At 38.6% G+C, this 17,701-nt stretch overlaps 1 protein-coding gene across 4 annotated transcripts in view; it reads right to left on the reverse strand.

The window, feature by feature from the left end:
* Positions 1 to 1,773: 1,773 nt before the first annotated feature.
* The window catches only part of ADAMTS9 (ADAM metallopeptidase with thrombospondin type 1 motif 9), a 175,066-nt gene continuing 159,138 nt past the window's right edge, over positions 1,774 to 17,701 (reverse strand). For all 4 annotated transcript variants that reach the window (XM_005547537.4, XM_065538720.1, XM_045384825.2 and 1 more), the window contains 2 exons: positions 8,273 to 8,367; positions 1,774 to 3,229 (listed from right to left, as the gene is read on the reverse strand). In XM_005547537.4, the coding sequence (XP_005547594.3) occupies positions 8,278 to 8,367 (90 nt within the window). In that variant the 3' untranslated portion in view covers positions 1,774 to 3,229; positions 8,273 to 8,277. The remainder of the gene's footprint in view (positions 3,230 to 8,272; positions 8,368 to 17,701) is intronic.

Raw genomic sequence — 17,701 nt, forward strand, 5'->3', positions numbered from 1 at the left:
GACTAAGGAGATATAAGTAAAATATGTTAGGTAAGGTTTCTGAAAAACTTTTTTAAAAGAACAATAGAAAACTGAAAATATGCCACTTTCTACCCTTCCCCCTACTCTGAGTTTTTTTTTTTTTTTTCCTGTCGCCTGGAAATTTGGAAGTGATTGCTGGAGCTCCAACAGTCATACTGAAATATGGAAGAATGAAGAGAGAAGGAGAAAGAGAAATGAACTCTGTCCCTGATGAAGTCGTGGGGCTGCCATGCTAGTTCTAGACTGCCTACCTCCTACATAACAATGAAATATACTTTTACATAACAATGAAATACACTTTTTTATTTCTTTTTTTTTTTGAGACAGAGTCTCGCTCTGTCGCCCAGGCTGGAGTGCAGTGGTACGATCTCAGCTCATTGCAAGCTCCACCTCCCAGGTTTATGCCATTCTCCTGCCTCACCCTCCCAAGTAGCTGAGACTACAGGCGCCCGCCACCATGCCCGGCTAATTTTTTGTATTTTTTTTTTGTATTTTTAGTAGAGACGGGGTTTCACTGTGTTAGCCAGGATGGTCTCGATCTCCTGACCTCGTGATCCACCCGCCTCGGCCTCCCAAAGTGCTGGGATTACAGGCGTGAGCCACCACACCTGGCCTGAAATACACTTTTAAATATGTGAGCCATTGCAGTCAGATCTCTGTAATTAGCTGCTGAACACAATTCCTAACTGATTACGGAGCCCATGCCTTCACTGCTGTCAGCTTAAGCTTGCTGATGCACATTTTGAGGGCAGCTATTTTGCTAGCACTGATGCAGGGCTGAAAAGGATATGAGAAAACACTTTATCCTGGAAAGTAAGTGGGAAGACTATCAATAGCTTCATTTTACACATGAAAAAAACTAAGGCTCAAGATCATACAGTTAGTAAACACCAGAGAAAGGACGAGAACTGAAGCCTCAAATGATGCTGAGTGATGGCAAGGGGTGGGACTTTGGTGTAAGCTCTGGGGTTTGGAGTTTGTACACAGGCACATGCATGTGTTCACACACACACACACACACACACACACACACACACACACACACACACAATAGGAATTTGAGTGGATGCCTGCTTCTTTTTTCATGTCTCCATCCCATCTCCCCTTTTCTCTTCTGGAAACCATCTCTTTTTCAGTTGAAGCTGTTGATCACCTGACTCTAGACTAGCACAGGATCCCAGGTCCCTTGATATTGTGATTGGTCCAGAAGTGGTCATGTGACCCAATCAGAGCCAAACAGAGTTCTTCTTTGGGAGATGACTACTTATTCACTGTGTGTGAACTTGAGCCTATTTGCAACTCTAAGGCTCTGTCTCCTTGGTGTATTTTGTGGTTGTGAGGATGAGGTGAAACAATAAAAGTAAAAGGCCTGGCATATGGTGGCAGTTTGATTATCATTTGCTTCTAGTAGACATGTTTAGAAAGCTCTCATTTTTCCTTGGACACCATACAGGGTAGGAACTACACACAAAATGAACAATTGAGCACCCAAAGTGCACATAAATATTTTGTTTTGTTTGCTCATTTGTTTCCCAAGAGGGGAAAATTCCCAGTTTCCAGAAGAACCACTTTAATTGACTTTCATGATGAAAAGACAGATCTTATGGACAATCCTCATCCCTATCTGTCTTTAGAATTGCAATTGTAATAAATGAAATCAATAAAATCTTCACTTCTTCTCAATCTGGAAACTAGAGACGTTCTTACTCCAACTCGAATCAAGAGTCCAGAAACTATGCGAAACACAAATGGTTTGGGTGTGGTGATGTATTTATTCATAATATATTTTCAGAACATATTAATAATGGAGAATAACACTTATTCATATACTGAGTATAACTTTTCCTGGAGCACTCTAGAGCTTGCTTGGAGTTGGAGAATACTGCCAGGCTTTTCCTAATCTCTTTGGTCTTTGGAAGTGGGCAGGGTTTCTCAAACCAAGTGTCTTCCATGGACCATTGGCAAAGACTTCTCTTCATCAGTTTGGAAGGGCAGAAAGACCATGGCTTCAGCACTTCCATTTTGGAAAGAAGTAACAAAAAGTGAACTAATGAACAATTGGAAAGACTCAAAGCATTTTGTATTCCACAGTTCATTTCTTCACACAAACGTCCATTACTGCAGCGGCCATGAAAACTGGCAGGGTGTTAGGCTCATGGCCTGAAGAGAAGTCATGTCACCAGCCAATGTTTTCATGCAAAAGGCAATCCTGATGATTCAGAACCTGGTTCTGAACTTCTCCAGGTGTGCTGGTAAGCTGAAGGTCACACCCATTCGGTGCATCCTCTGTCTTTCTACTGGTAAACTTGGATGTAATTTTAGAGTATCTTGGCAAAATGGTGAGATGATCTCACTTGCCCAATATCACTCTGTAATGAAGCTGGGTGGGGGATCCTCCATTTGATTGTAGAGAGACCAAGGCACCATGGGTTGAAGCAAAGAATATTAACAACACTAACAACAATAAGGATAAAGTCCAAGTCTCTTCCAAAAAAGGCATGTCCAAAAATAAGGGTAGAGAGCTGGTCTTATTTCATCCAAGTGATTCTGTGCACTGGAAATTGTCCTTCTGTTCCTTCCTTTCATTGAAAGTGTTTATATTTCTGAGTCAGATTATCATTTAAATACATACAATATTAGCACCAAGGCAGCATATTTTTTTTCCCAGAGATCACATGAAACTGAATACATATTTAACATAGTTAATAGTTGGTACAGTCTGTGATATCACTACCTGATACTTGCCTAGAAATGCCAGAAATACCTTTTATACAACTCTTATAGCACCTTGATGACGGCTAGGTTGTTTTAAAAAAAAAATCCATTTTAAAAAAGTAACAATAAAACATTTACAGATGAAAAGTAAACAATAGTGTACCGTGATAATGAAGGATCACTTTGTCATATTACTACATGCAAAGGCAGTCATAATAGAATCATTTTACGTACAAAAATATTACATCACAATAAATAATTTCAAACATAAATATTAAACTTTACATCATTAGGATAGTCCACATATATACATACACACATATATGTGTATATATGTATGTGTATATATGTATATGTACACACATTTACACACACACAAGCATACAAGTCACATGCACACACACACACACATACACACATGCACCCAAATTAAGGTGGAGGTATTGCATTACTATCCTTCATCCATCCCATAATGGCTTCCTCTTCAAAGCACCTGAAATAAACAAACCAGAAAATATAAACCTTCTGCCTCAAATGCTATAATAGGCAACTGATACATTTTTACATATATAATTTAAAATTAACACCTATTATTTTGTCTAGATTTTATTTTTATTTTTTCTGAGTCACAGTCTCACTCTGTCACTGAGGCTGGAGTGCAATGGCATGATCATGGCTCACTGCAGCCCTGACCTCCTGGGCAGGCAATCTTCCCATGTCAGCCTCCCAAGTAGCTGGGTCTACAGGTGTGTACCATCATGCCCAGCTAATTAATTTTATTTTTTATTTTTTTGCAGAAATGGGGGTCTCACTATGTTGCCCAGGCTGGTCTCAAAATCCTGGACTCAAGTAATCCTCCTGCCTCAGCCTCCCAAAGTGCTGAGATTATAGGCATGAACCACCACAGCTGGCCCTAGATTTTAAAAGTAATGTTTGTTTGCTGTAAGAAACATGGAAGTTTCAGGGAAGTAATAAACAATAAAATTTGAAAACCCACTAGCCTGAAATCCCCTTACCTGAGATAACTGCTCTTCATATATTGGTATTTTGGTATTTCCTTCTAGTCTTTTTTCTATAAATATATGTTTATATATGTAAATATTGTATATCTGTACTTATGTATAAAATTTACTACATATAACATACATACAAAGTTTATCTTCTTATATATAAAATATATAAAGTACATATATAATGGTGATCTCTAGTGGATACCTGCTGACTTTTGCACGCTTCCATCCCATCTCCCCCTTTCTGATAACAAAATACCTTCTTGTCCTTTAGGAACCATCCCTCTTCCAACTGAAGCTGTCGATCACCTGACTCTAGGTAGGTATATGATCTCAGATCCTTGGATGCTGTGATTGGCTCAAAAGTGACCATGTGATCTAACCAGGGCTAAACACAGTTATTTTGCAGAAGGTATGCTAGGGGATGAGTGTTTACTTGAATCATGAGTTGTAAGAATGAGGTAATCCTAGAGCTGCCCAGGACCATGGTGTGGGGGCGATAATCTGTCTGAGAATGAAGCCATTTAAGAGGCAATAATTGCTGATTGATGAGGAAAGAAAGAGTACTGATGACTGAACTTCTGGATCTAGCCATGCCTGACACTAGCATACTTCTTGGATATCTCAGTTACTTAAGATAATAAATTTCCTTCATTTCGTTAGCTCCTTGCAACAGAAATAATCCTAAATGTCAAATAGGCACTGTTGCATCAGGATCTTCAAGAGCCTTACATGGTAATAGGCTACTGGAAGCTTGAGGGAAGATGCAGGAGGGTCACATGAATTGGTTGAGTTCATCCCTTGTAGCTGAAGTCACTGGGATGATAAAAAGAGTGACGAATTCTGTCTTATATTCAGCAGAAGAATCACTTTCTGGCATAATGTACTTAGGTCAGGGATTGCCAGACTTTAACATGCATGATTCCTGTGGACTTTGTTAAAATGCAGATTCTGATTTCACAGGTATAGGGTGAGGCCTAACATTGAGCATTTCTAACAAGTTCCTAGGTAAAACTGATCATGCTGGTTCTTGGACCACACTATGAGTTAACAGGGGTGTGGCACAGTAGAGTGATTAAGAGCACTGGCTTTAGTGTAGGACACTCTGAGTTCTGCCGAGGGAATTCATCATCACCTTTTATTTATTTTTTTTATTTTTTATTTTGAGACAGAGTCTTACTCTGTCACCCACGCTGGAGTGCAGTGGCGTGATCTAGGCTGACTGCAACCTCTGCCTCCCAGGTTAAAGTGATTCTCCTGCCTCAGGCTCCCAAGTAGCTAGGACTACAGGCATGTGCCAACACACCCAGCTAAATTTTGAATTTATAGTAGGGATGGGGTTTTACCATGTTGGCCAGGCTGGTCTCGAACTCCTGACCTCAAGTAATCTGCCTGCCACAGCTTCCCAAAGTGCTGGAATTACAGGCATGAGCCACCATGCCCAGCCTCATCATGATCTTAAGCAAGTTACTTAATTGTTGTGGGCCTCAGCTTCCTCATATGTAAAATAGCAGCTCCTCCACACAGTTTTGTTGTGCGGATTCAATGAAATATTGCTCAACAAATGCCACTGTGGTTTTACTATTACATTCTTGGGAAGTATTTCTCAAAGGATGAGCTGTGATTCACTTGCATTAGAATTCCCTTTATCAAAATTACAGATCCCTGAATCCACTAGAGACCTAATGAAGCAGGACCCCTAGAGATCAAGCCCAATAAACAGCATTTTAAATAAGCTCTGCAAAGAGCTGGTACCAATCTTATTGAAACAATTTTTAAAAAATCGAAGAAGAGATATTCCTTCCTAACTCATTCTATGAAACCTGTATCATCCCGATACCAATACCTGGCAAAGACACAACAAAAAAAGAAAACTAAAGACTAATATCCCTGATGAACACTGACATGAAAATCCTCAACAAAATACTAGCAAACTGTATCCAGCAACATACCAAAAAGATAATCTACCATGATCAAGTGGACTTTATTCTTGGGAGGCAGGGATCATTCAACATATGCAAATCAATAAATGTGATTCACCACACAATTAAAAACAAAAACATATGATCATATCAACAGATGCAGAAAAAGCATTTGATCAAATCCAACATTCCTTCATGATAAAAACCTACAAGGAATAAGACATCAAAAGAACATACCTCAAAATAATAAAAGCCATCTCTAATAAACCCACAGCCAATATCATACTTAATAGGCAAAAGTTGGAAGCATTCCTCCTAAGAATCGGAACAAGACAAGAATGTGTACTCTCACTACTCCTATTCAACACAGTATTAGAAATCTTAGCCACAGCAATCAGGCAAGAGAAAGAAAGAAAAGGCATCAAAACAGGAAAAGAGGAAGTCAAATTTTCTTCCTTCACTGACAATATGATTCTATACAGAGAAAAACCCTGAAGATTCCACCAAAAGATTCCTAGACCTGATAAATGACTTCGGTAAATTTTCAGGATGCAAAATAAATCTACAAAAATCAGGAGCATTTCTATACATAAATAACATTCAAGCTGAGAACCAAATCAAGAATGCAATCCAATTTATAATCACCACAAAAGGAATAAAATACCTAGGAATACATCTAACCAAGCAGGTAAAAGAGCTCTACAAGGAGAACTATAAACATTGCTTAAGGAAATCATAGATGACGCAAATAGAAAACGTTCCATGCTTATCTACCGGAAGAATCAAGAGCGTTAAAATGTCCATACTGCTCAAAGAAATCTATAGATTCAAAAAATTCCTATCAAATTACCAATGTTATTCTTCACAGTGTTAGAAGAAGAACTATTCTAAAATTGATATGGAACCAAAGCAGAGTCTAAAAGCAAAAGCAATCCTAAGCAAAAAGAATGAAGCCAGAGGTATCATATTACCAGACTTCAAACGGTACTCTAAGGCAGCAAACCAAAGGTAACCAAAACAGCATGGTACTGGTACTACTATAGACACATAAATTAATGGAACAGAATAAGGAACCCAGAAATAAAGCTATACATCTATAACCAACTGGACTTCAACACAGTCAACAAAAATAAATAATGGGGAAAGCACACCCTATAATAAATGATGCTGGAAAAACTGGCTAACCATACACAGGAGAATCAAATTGAACCCCTACCTCTCACCATATACAAAAAATAACTCAGGATACATTAAAGACTTAAATGTAAGACTTCAAACCATAAAAATTCTAGAAGAAAACCCAGGAAATACTCTTCTGAACATTGGCCGAGGCAAAGAAATTATGACTAAGTCCTCAAAAGCAAATGCAACAAAACAAAAATTGATAACGGAGACCTACCTAAACTAAAGAGCTTCTGCACATCAAAAGAAACTATCAACAGAATAAACAGAAAACCTACAGAATAGGAGAAAACATTTTTAACCTAAACATTTGACAAAGGAATAATATCCAGAATCTATAAGAAACTTAAGCAAATCAACAAGAAAAAAACAAACGACCCTATTAAAAAGTGGGTAAAGGACACGGACAGACACCTCTCAAAAGAAGACACACAAGCAGTCAACAAATACATGAAAAAATGCTGAACATCACTAATCATCAGAGAAATGCAAGTCAAAACAACAGTGAGATAACATCTCATGCCAATCAGAATGTTTATTCTTAAAAATAAAAAGATAACAGATATTGGTGAGATTGCAGGAAAAAATGGAATACACTGTGGATGGGATCGTAAATTAGTTCAACCTCTGTGAAAAGTAGTTTGGAGATTTCTTAAAAAACTAAAATAGAACAACCTAAAATAGACCCAGCAATCCATTACTGGGTATATATCTAAAAGAAAATAAATCATTCGACCAAAAAGACACCTACACTCACATGTTTATTGCAGCACTATTCACAATAGCAAACGTAGAATCAACCTAGGTGCCCATTAATGGTGAATTGGATTTAAAAACTGTGGTCTGTATACATGATGGAATACTATGCAGCCATAAAAAAGAATGAAATCATGTCCTTTGCAGCAATATGGATGCAGCTGGAGGCCCTTTTCCTAAGTGAATTAACACAGAAACAAAAAACCAAATACCACATGCTCTTGCTTATTAAGTGGGAGTAGAACATTGGGTACACATGGACATAAAGATTGAAATAATGGACACTGGTGACTCCAAAAGGGAGGAGGAAGGAAAGGGAAAACTACCTATTGGATACCACGTTCACCATTTGGGTGATGGGTTCAAACGAAGCCTACATCTCAACACATTGTATCAGCCTAATAAACTTGCACATGTACCTCCTGAATCTAAAATCTAAAAGCAAATAAATAAATAGGCCAGCTCTGTAGAGGGGAACCCATGTTAAACAGTAGAGAACTGATGGCTTCAGTCACATGAGGACAGAGGAGCAGGAGATAAAAAGACAGAACAGTATTGGGTCAGCTTCAAGATGCTTAACTGTAACTCTGCCCGATCCTCCCACATTTGCTCATATAGGCTACAGAAAAAAGTAAAAGACAGACAGACAGACATAGGACTACTTACCTTAGCTATAAAGCTCGCACCTCCAGGCCAGTACCAGAGGATGGAGTGCATTTCCCACAGTAACCACCGCATTTCCCTATGACTCGGGTACCATCCTGCAAGGAGATGCATCATCTTAGGCTACCTGCTTGGTTAATGTTTTCAGGGCCTGCACTGGCTTTTTGGAAAAATGTTCTTATACACACAGTGAGCAGGCCTTCTGAACTGACGTGAAGCCCAACATACTCACCATGATCTAAAGCAGGGGCTGGCAAACTTCAGCCTGTGTGCCAAATCCACCCTACCACCTGTTTCTATATGGCTTGCAAGCTAAGGATGATTTTTATATTTTTAAATAATTGAGAAAAAGTAAACACAAACTAATATTTCTTGACACATAAAATCATATGAAATTCAAATTTCAGTGTCTATTAATAAAGTTTTATTGGAACACAGCCACATTCATTAATTTACCTGATGTCTATAGCTGCTTTCATGATGCAAAAACAGAATTGAGTCTCAGCTTCATACTACTTCTTGGTGCACAACAAATCACAGTGACATTGTTTTAACTTGAGAGTGTTTTGAGTGATGTGTGTATTGCTAGATCATTACACTTTATGTGCTTATTACCAGAGTATACCATTATGACAAATAAGAAAAGAAGAGGAAGTAGACTTTGAATGTTGCCCTTTTAAGGTACAATGGCATGTGGATTATTTTGTTATCAAATTTAGATGACAAAGCATTATGATTATTATGAAATGACACTATAGCTGTGCTAACAGAATACAATATATATCATCACCAAACTAAATACTCATCACAATATTCCCAATTCACAGAAAAACAATGGTCAAAAATTTAGAAAATTTAAAATGGAATATCTCAGCATAGCATAATCCCTCCACAAAAAATAAAAAAAAAATGAAAATGAGTAAGTTTCCAAGTTGCTCATTTGTTAGCCAAGCAAAGAAAACAATTTACTAATGGTGAGTTCATTAAATCCTGTTTAACTGCAACATCTGAAGAAACGTGTCCAGAGAAAATAAACTTAACTACCCTTTTGGCAACAACTATTGCTTGAAAAGCCAATAACAGTGGGAACCACATCAACAGTCAATTAAAAAAAACAAAGCAGATTATTTTGAGTGGTTTTCACTGGCTCTTGATGGGTCCACACATATTACTGATGTTATTCAGGTGTTATCATTTCTTTGAGGAGAAGAGTCTAGTGGAACTAGTGGAATAGTTTGTGGAACAAGTACAGATGAGAATATTTCAAAAAGGTTGGGAAAGAACTGCAAAACAACTGAAGTGGAATCTGCTAAGATGTGTTGACAACTGATGATAGTAAAAATATGTGTGGAGCATAAAAAGCTTTATTTGGACAAATGTACAAAGCTTATGAAACTGTTAGGTGTTTAAAGCCTATGGTTATTCACTGTACTATTCATTACCTGGTACTTTGTGGAAAATATTTGATCTATCAAGTGCTATAGAACTAGTAGTGTCAATAGTGAACTTTATTTTCTATCACGGACTTGCCCATCATCCATTTTATAATTTTTTTTTGTCAGAACTGAAAGCTCAACACCTTGACTTGTCCTACTACACAGCAATTTGATGGTTTAGCAGTGGGGTAAAGTTTTATTTTGATTTTTGAGCTCAGGGTCAAGATTAAAATTTTTTGAACTAGAACTGTTCTCAATCACTGTAATTCAACACTTAATGGCTCTGAATATTAGCTTTTGCTTCAGAGTTGATCATGTTTCTTAATGGATTGTACCTAAAATTACAAGGCACTGTTCTTACAGGCAAAACTTACACTGTGATAAAGTAATTTCATTGACAACACTGTTTGGATCACAGACTGTTTTATACACTTTCCATGCTGTCAAAAGTTAAAACAGGAAATGACTTCTCTATTACACACAAATTTAAAGTGAATATATTTTTTGAACTTAAACTGCAGTTCCAGCACTGTTTTTCAGACTTTGATATAAATGCAAAGGAAATCTTTATATGTCAAAATCCATTTAACTAACAATTGAGGAGCTTCTATCTCATGTTTAATTGCAAGTGATTAATATGCAATGTAGTGACATGCTAAAAGGCAAATATCAAGAGAAAACTCTAATAGAATTCTATACATGCCTGCCAAGTCATGAATATGTTTAATTAACATTATATGGTTATGGACAGATATCAGTGTTTGGCAATATCAATGCATGCAGAAAGGCATTTAGAAAGATTGAAATATATAATATCTCATTTCAGGTCAGCATTAACAGATAAACATTTACAATCTCTTTTGATAATAAAGAACACTAATTGAGCAAAATATTTTCCTCCTCCAATATCCCATTCATCTCCTCAGGTGATCTGTATTAGAAAAAACTATACTCAGTTATCATAATTGTATTTTGAATTTAACCAATAAAAAAATTTTGTGCAAATTTATTTTCTCTCTTGACATACAAATACATATACAATATCATTGATTTTGTCTCTTGGCCCTTCAAGACTAAAATCTTTACTATCTGGCACTTTGTAGACAAAGTATGCCAACTCCTAAAGACCTGCAATTCTTAGAGTCTGTCTTTGCAGATTCATCTGGTACCATTCTCTACTCAACACATGCATTTCTTTTAGTTGTTGTTCTGGTATGTCCCTTACATTACCAGGCCTTTGCATGTGCCATTCTCTCTGATTGGAGCTCTCTTCTCCCTCTCTGTGCATACTGTACCACCTCAACTTTGGCCTGGTAAATTCTTCAGAACTCAGTTTAAAGCCCATTTCCTCTGAGAAACCTTCCTGACCTGGTTATCTGCTGCAAAGCACCCTGGTTATCTGCTGCAAAGACAGACGAAGCATCTGTCTTCCTACTGGAATGTCAGCTCCATTATGACAAGACCAATATCTTGTTAAAACCTGGGAGTATCCAGAACCTACCACAGTGTGTGGCTCATAATGATATGAAATATACAGTTGTTAAATGAATGAATGAATGAAAGGCTGAAGCTGAATTCTTCTTTTGGAACTGCAGTTAAGAATGCCCTGCTAATCAGGTCCCCTTATGTGTTACCATGCTATGAAAAAGTCCTTGTTTAATTTTGGCCTCATATTCCATTTTGTATAACTACCATGTCACATAATTCCACCCCTCCACCCTCTGCGCCTGCACAATATTTCATATTTTCCACTTCTGGAAATAACACTATGATGAATGTATTTGTGCCTACATTTTAGGATTTTTTAGGGTTACATTCTCAGAACTAGGTCAAAAGTCATGAAGATGTGCTTCACACAGCCAAACTAAGAAAGCCTCTTGAAAACAATGGATAATATCACTTGAAAAAAAGAAAGATGAATACAAAAATATAATTAGAAGAAATAAGTTATAGTATTTTATTTTTATTTTTCTTTTTTTGAGACGGAGTCTTACTCTTGTCACTCAGGCTGGAGTGCAATGGCACGATCTCGGCTCTTTGCAACCTCCGCCTCTCGGGTTCAAGTGATTCTCCTGACTCAGCCTCCGGAGTAGCTGGGATCACAGGTGTGTGCCACCACATCTGGCTAATTTTTGTATTTTTAGTAGAGACAGGGTTTTACCATGTTGGCCAGGCTGGTGTCAAACTCCTGACCTCAACTGATCTGCCTGTCTCAGCCTCCCAAAGTGTGAGATTACAGGCGTAAGCCACCATGCCCAGCCAAGTTATAGCATTTGATAGTACAGTAGAAAAATTATATTTAATAATATAATATGTAAATATAATAAATATTTATATAAAATTTATGTATAAAATTATACATATTTTTATATATTTATATATAAAATATAATGTATTATGATAATCTTATGTGTGATATATACTATATATTACAATAAAACAATATAATATAGTATAATATATATTAATTAATATAAATATATTTACTATAGATAGTTAACAATAATTAATTACATATGTCAAAATAGCTAGAAGAATTGTAATGTTCCTACCTCAAGGAAAAGATAAATGTTTGAGGTGTTGGGTATCCCAATTATCCTGATTTGATCATTACATGTATACACGAATCAAAATATTACTTGTATAACCAAAAATATGTATGACTACGATATACCAATAAAAATACAAAAGACAGACAAAAGAAAAACAGTGCCAGTTTAATAATAAAATAGGACAAAATAATTTCTTTTAATTTTTAAAAATTTGCATGCATTTGATGATGAATGGAACTGAGTTGGGAGAGTTATTTCTATCCTCCCACCTGGTCTTGGTTTTTGGGGCCTGTGGTAGTTCTGGAGCTGGCCCATGCCACCAGCGACTGGATTTGAGGCCAGACTAACTGGTCTTCCGTGAGGAACTTTCTCACCAGGCTTAAGTATAGGGCCAAGGGCCTTCACGATACAGGCAGGCAAAGAATGCCTTCTGTATCATCAAAACTTATGCTTTACTCAAACTCTCCTGACCCAGCAGAGGAGCGAACCTGAATCAGACTGCCTGGAGCTTGCACTGCATCTTGAACAACCTCTTTATGCCTCAGTTCCTGGTACATCTGTAAAATACGGATAATAATAGTGCCCCCCCCACAGGTTTGCTGTAAATGAGATAATGCATGTAATGTGCTTAGCATAGTACTTGGCCTAATATATGTGCTCAATAAATATGAACTGCTATTATCATAAAGGCATTTTTAATGTGTAAATATCCATCACAGCCTGTTTTCAGGGAAATGAGTAAAAGTCTGGGTAATTATAAAATTATAAAATTAAAAAAATAAATCCAATACTGGGTTTACACCATTACTGCTATCTCCTTAACTGGGATTCCGTTATTTAATTGAGATAAAGGCTGAGCTAAAACTTATTTATCCTAAAGAATAAAAACAGTCACACTGAGCAAGTAAATACCAAAAACCCTTGTCAAGCAGACAGTGTCTATTTCAGAAAACAAATATATTAGAAGCACCCACTCTCATTCCTTAAAACACTAATTTTTATTTCTTCATTAAAGCAGGCCTTCTAAAAATCTCTTTTCGATGACTATTTTGCTAGCCTGGTTTGAGCTATTACATATAATTAAGTGAATGAATCTCTGTTCCATTAAGAATAGTTTGTATTTCACACTTTTCACTAATTCTTCTATTTTTTTCAGTCTATATGAGGAGGGCAGATTGGCTTCTTTGATTTGGGAAGACCAGCATGTCTTTGACTGGAATATGCTTATTTAAAGACTTATTTAAAGTCGTCAGAGGGTGCTGGGGGTAGAAGCAAGCTGAGTTGGGGGTGGAGGTGGGGATTTTGCTAAGAAAATCCATACAGATAGTAATGAACAGAGATTATAATGATCATAGGGGTTAAAATCTGCCTGTTAAGGTCAAGGTTACGTGCAATGAAATTTACCCTTGAATGTCCCTGAAATTGCCCATAAAATACAGCATATAGGTTTTTTTTTTTTTTTTTTTTTTTCCTGAATATAGCCCTGGACACTTACCTATATATGAATATATGTATAAATGTCTAATTTGTATAGGACTATATAGAATAAAAATTAGACTACCTAAAATGTACATGTACAGCATTTTAGTCTACTGGTCTGTGGTATGATTTTTACACTTGGTGGATAGTTGGACTTTCATAAGTTGACAGCAAGTTCGGAGGTAGCCCAGGTCGATACATGAGAGTAGACGGCACTGAGCATGTGTGTGTGTACACACGTGTGTTTATTTCAGGTGCCTGAACTCCACTGTTTGCAAGTGAACTGAAGGATAGGAACTGAATCCATCCCCTCTATGGTAATATAACTTTCGTTATTTTTTAATTTCAAAGCAGTTCTTTGATTTACAGCCCTTGCTCTAGCACAGGAATGTCTGTTAGAATATATTCCTTAGAACAGTGGCCCAAGTTCTTCCCTGACCCTGCAAATTCCCCAGGCACACAAGGAAGACAAAAAGCCCTGTAAGCGCCTCTCACACCCAGCCAAGACGTGATCATCCTTTCATGCTGCCTGTCTCTGAAGGCCTGTTCCAGAATCTTCTACCTGAAGGAGACCAAAATGGGCAGCTCTGAGAATGGGCATGGGGAGCTGTGGTGGAATTCTGGGTGGGGCTGAAGGGCACTTTCACATTCTGGCACATTGGAGAGTTGAGGGTATACCGCATCGCTGACAGAGGAGCTTGAAATTCTGACATTTTCTTTCAGCCCTCATCTCTGGCCCATGGTCTCCTTTCTATCTGTCTGTCCCTCATGCAGAGATCTAAGCAGAGTGAGGAGAGACTTACTAGACCCCTAGCTGAGCTGGTGCAGCTAAAGCACTTGCCCAGAAGTCCACCCCCAACCAAGGGGTGTTTCACACAACTTATTCCTGGGGCCAGGTGGTAGCCATGTGGACAGGCCCAGCCTGGGCTTACACTGCATTTGGATGTCCTTCCCACCAGCTGTCTCAAGCCAGCTCCCTTCCTTAGTCACCTTGGCCAAACTTCTGAAACAATGTGGCAAGCCTCAGGGCTATGAAAACGTTATAACATTAATAGCTAATACTTGTGCTCCTGCTATTTGCCCAGTAGGATACCAACAGCTTTACATTTTTATTTCATTTATGCTTCACAAGAAGTCAGTGAGAAAGGGGCCACTACAGTCCCTATTTTATAGATGAACAAACTGAGTCCCCCCTCTCCCCACCCCCATTTTCCCGGAATTTAAATAACTTGCCCAAGATGGCAGAGCCAGTGGGCACAGACTCTGGCGGTCAGATTTCAGAGGCCACATACTTGACCTCTGGGCTCTGCAGCCACTGATGGTTTTCATTGTGGCACCGAGGGCTGAGCTGCTACAGGCTAGAGGGGCTGATCCCACCACCAGCTCAACTTAACATCCCAAGAATTTGACCTTATTCTCACCTTGTTGTTCCAATCTCCCAGTGACGGCACAGCTGGGAGGAAGATGCAGATTTAATGTATGTAAGCTGCCCAATAAATACTAGCTATTTTAACTATAATTAGGGTAAACCAGAGAAAGAGTCCTCTCCATTGTTCACAACAGTGAACTTGATATTGAGACTGATTTTGACCAGTTTTGCCCTTGGAAGTGAGACAGTGTTGCTGTTCTCCAAGTGGTACCAGATATCTAGTTTTACCCTGAAGGACTACAGCTCTCTTTTAGTTTTGCTTGGGGAAAACATTTTATTGCCAAGGAGATTTGGAAAATTGAGGTTTTCTTTTCCACCCAACCCCCCACCCCGTAGCTCCCGGCAGAAAAGCAAAAGAAAGTGAGGAATGATTATTTGAGAGCTGAAACAGGGCTATTTGGAAAAGAGAGTGTTATAACTGGCCAGGGTGTGAGCATCCCAGAGAAGACTGGGCCACAGGCCCTGGGGGGCCAGACCGTGGTAGGTATCGAGTGGGAACAGGATATGGCACAATTCCTGAAGTGTGTTTCATGGGACCCTGGTTATTTGGGGGAAATTAAAAGCTGTAACTTGGAAAAGAAGGTTTTGTGGTTGGCTTCATTTAGGTTAGTGGTTCTCAAAATGTGACTCCAGATCGGGGGCATCAGCATCATGTGGGAAATGGTTACAGATGTCAATTTCTGGCCTCTCCTCAGACTGATCATGTGGTGGGTTTTGTTTTGTTTTGTTTTGAGATGGGGTCTCACTCTGTTGCCCAGGCTAGAGTGCAGTGGTACAATCATGGCTCATTGCAGCCTTGACCACCCAGGCTCCTCCTCACCTCTGCCTCCTGAGTAGCTAAGACTACAGGTGCACACCACCACACCCAGCTATTTTTTTTTTTTTTTTTTGGTAGAGATTGGGTCTCCCTGTGTTGCCCAAGCTGGTCTTGAATTCCTGAGATCAAGCAATCCTCCTGCCTCAGCCTTCTGAAGTGCTGGGATTATGGGCACAAGCCACCACATCTGGCCACCTGTTTGTGTTTTAACAAGCCCTGCAGGTGATGGTGATGCACTCGTGAGTTTGAGAACCACTGCTTTAGTGGAATGCTGGCTAAAGTTACACAGGTTTATTTCCTGTATAATTTGGTCCCATCTCACATGCTAATGCTTACTGTGACTCTTCAGGAATGAAATACAATATACTAGCATTTTCTCCCAAATGTGTTGGGCGGTGGAAGCGTATTTTCAGGAAGCATCGCTAGGAGATGCTTCTCTGGACCACACAGGGGAAGTCAGGCAGCATTTCTCCTGACAGCCGGGGACTAGAGAGGGCTCAGTCCCAGCTGCCAGATACTCATAAGGAGTACTCGACAGGCCCTGGAGATTAATTTTGAGTTCAGACTCTCTGAGCTGCCAAAGAACACCAAGAATAAGAAAAAAAAAAAAAAATGCCGACAGGCAATTGTTAAACCCAGCTCCCTCCAGCCCAGGCATCTCCCAAAAGCCTTGGGGAACAGCCCATGTAGTGATCATTCTTTCCATAAGGTGGTGCTCCTGGCTTTAATTATTTTTAGTTTCTGGCTGAAACAGTAGTAACCAGCTAACAAATATAATTTATGTTACAGTTTATCTACATGGGTTTCCTACAATCACATTTTTATTTATTTATTTACTTATTTTTTTAACAGAGTCTCACTCTATCACCCAGGCTGCAGTGCAGCGGCACTAGACAGGCAAATTTTTTGGTCCTGGGTCACTGAAACGTACAGTGTATTTCAAAACATCATGTTGTACACAATAAAAATACACAATTTTTATTTGTCAATAGATAAGAAACATAATATGTAGATTTTGGAGGGAAGAAATGGGGGAAGAACATAATTTCAGGGCACATTCTAAAGCTCATGCTCTCTCTCTCTCAGCTATCTTTACTCCTTTCAGTGCAAGGAAAAATATTTAATGACTAATTTACAAGTAATCAATATGGCTATTTAATCAGATTTGAGGTCACTGATTGGCTTAGATGGAGAAGAGAGAGAGTGAGATAGCTTTTTTCACAGACACAAACTTAATCATGGCAGCTAGAAAAAGAGATCAGGAAACAGATTTTCCTGGAATGTCACAATTGGACATTTCTCCTCTTAGGTGAGGGAGGCAGGTTGAGCTGCTTTTTTACATTCTTATTTTGATTAGGTAGAAGTGTTTGCAATAGAGTTTTCAGATTTAGAAAATAAAAATACAGGATGCTTGGCTAAATTTGAATTTCAGATAAACAACATATACATGTTTAGTATAACTATGTCCCATGTAATGGTAACAGTATACTTGTTGTAAACAATGTTCATTGTGTACTTGAAAAAAAAAAAAAGAGAGATGGTGTCTCACTTTGCAGCCCAGCCTGGAATGCAGTGGCGCAATCATGGCTCACTGCCCCCTCAACATCCTGGGCTCAAGGGATCCTCCAACCTCAACCTCCAAGTAGCTGGGACTGCAGGCATGCACCACCACGTCCAGCTGATTTTTAAAGGTTTTGCAAAACCAGGGTCTCACTACCT

The sequence above is a fragment of the Macaca fascicularis genome, chromosome 2 (genome assembly GCF_037993035.2).
Source record: "Macaca fascicularis isolate 582-1 chromosome 2, T2T-MFA8v1.1".
NCBI classification, from domain to species: domain Eukaryota; kingdom Metazoa; phylum Chordata; class Mammalia; order Primates; family Cercopithecidae; genus Macaca; species Macaca fascicularis.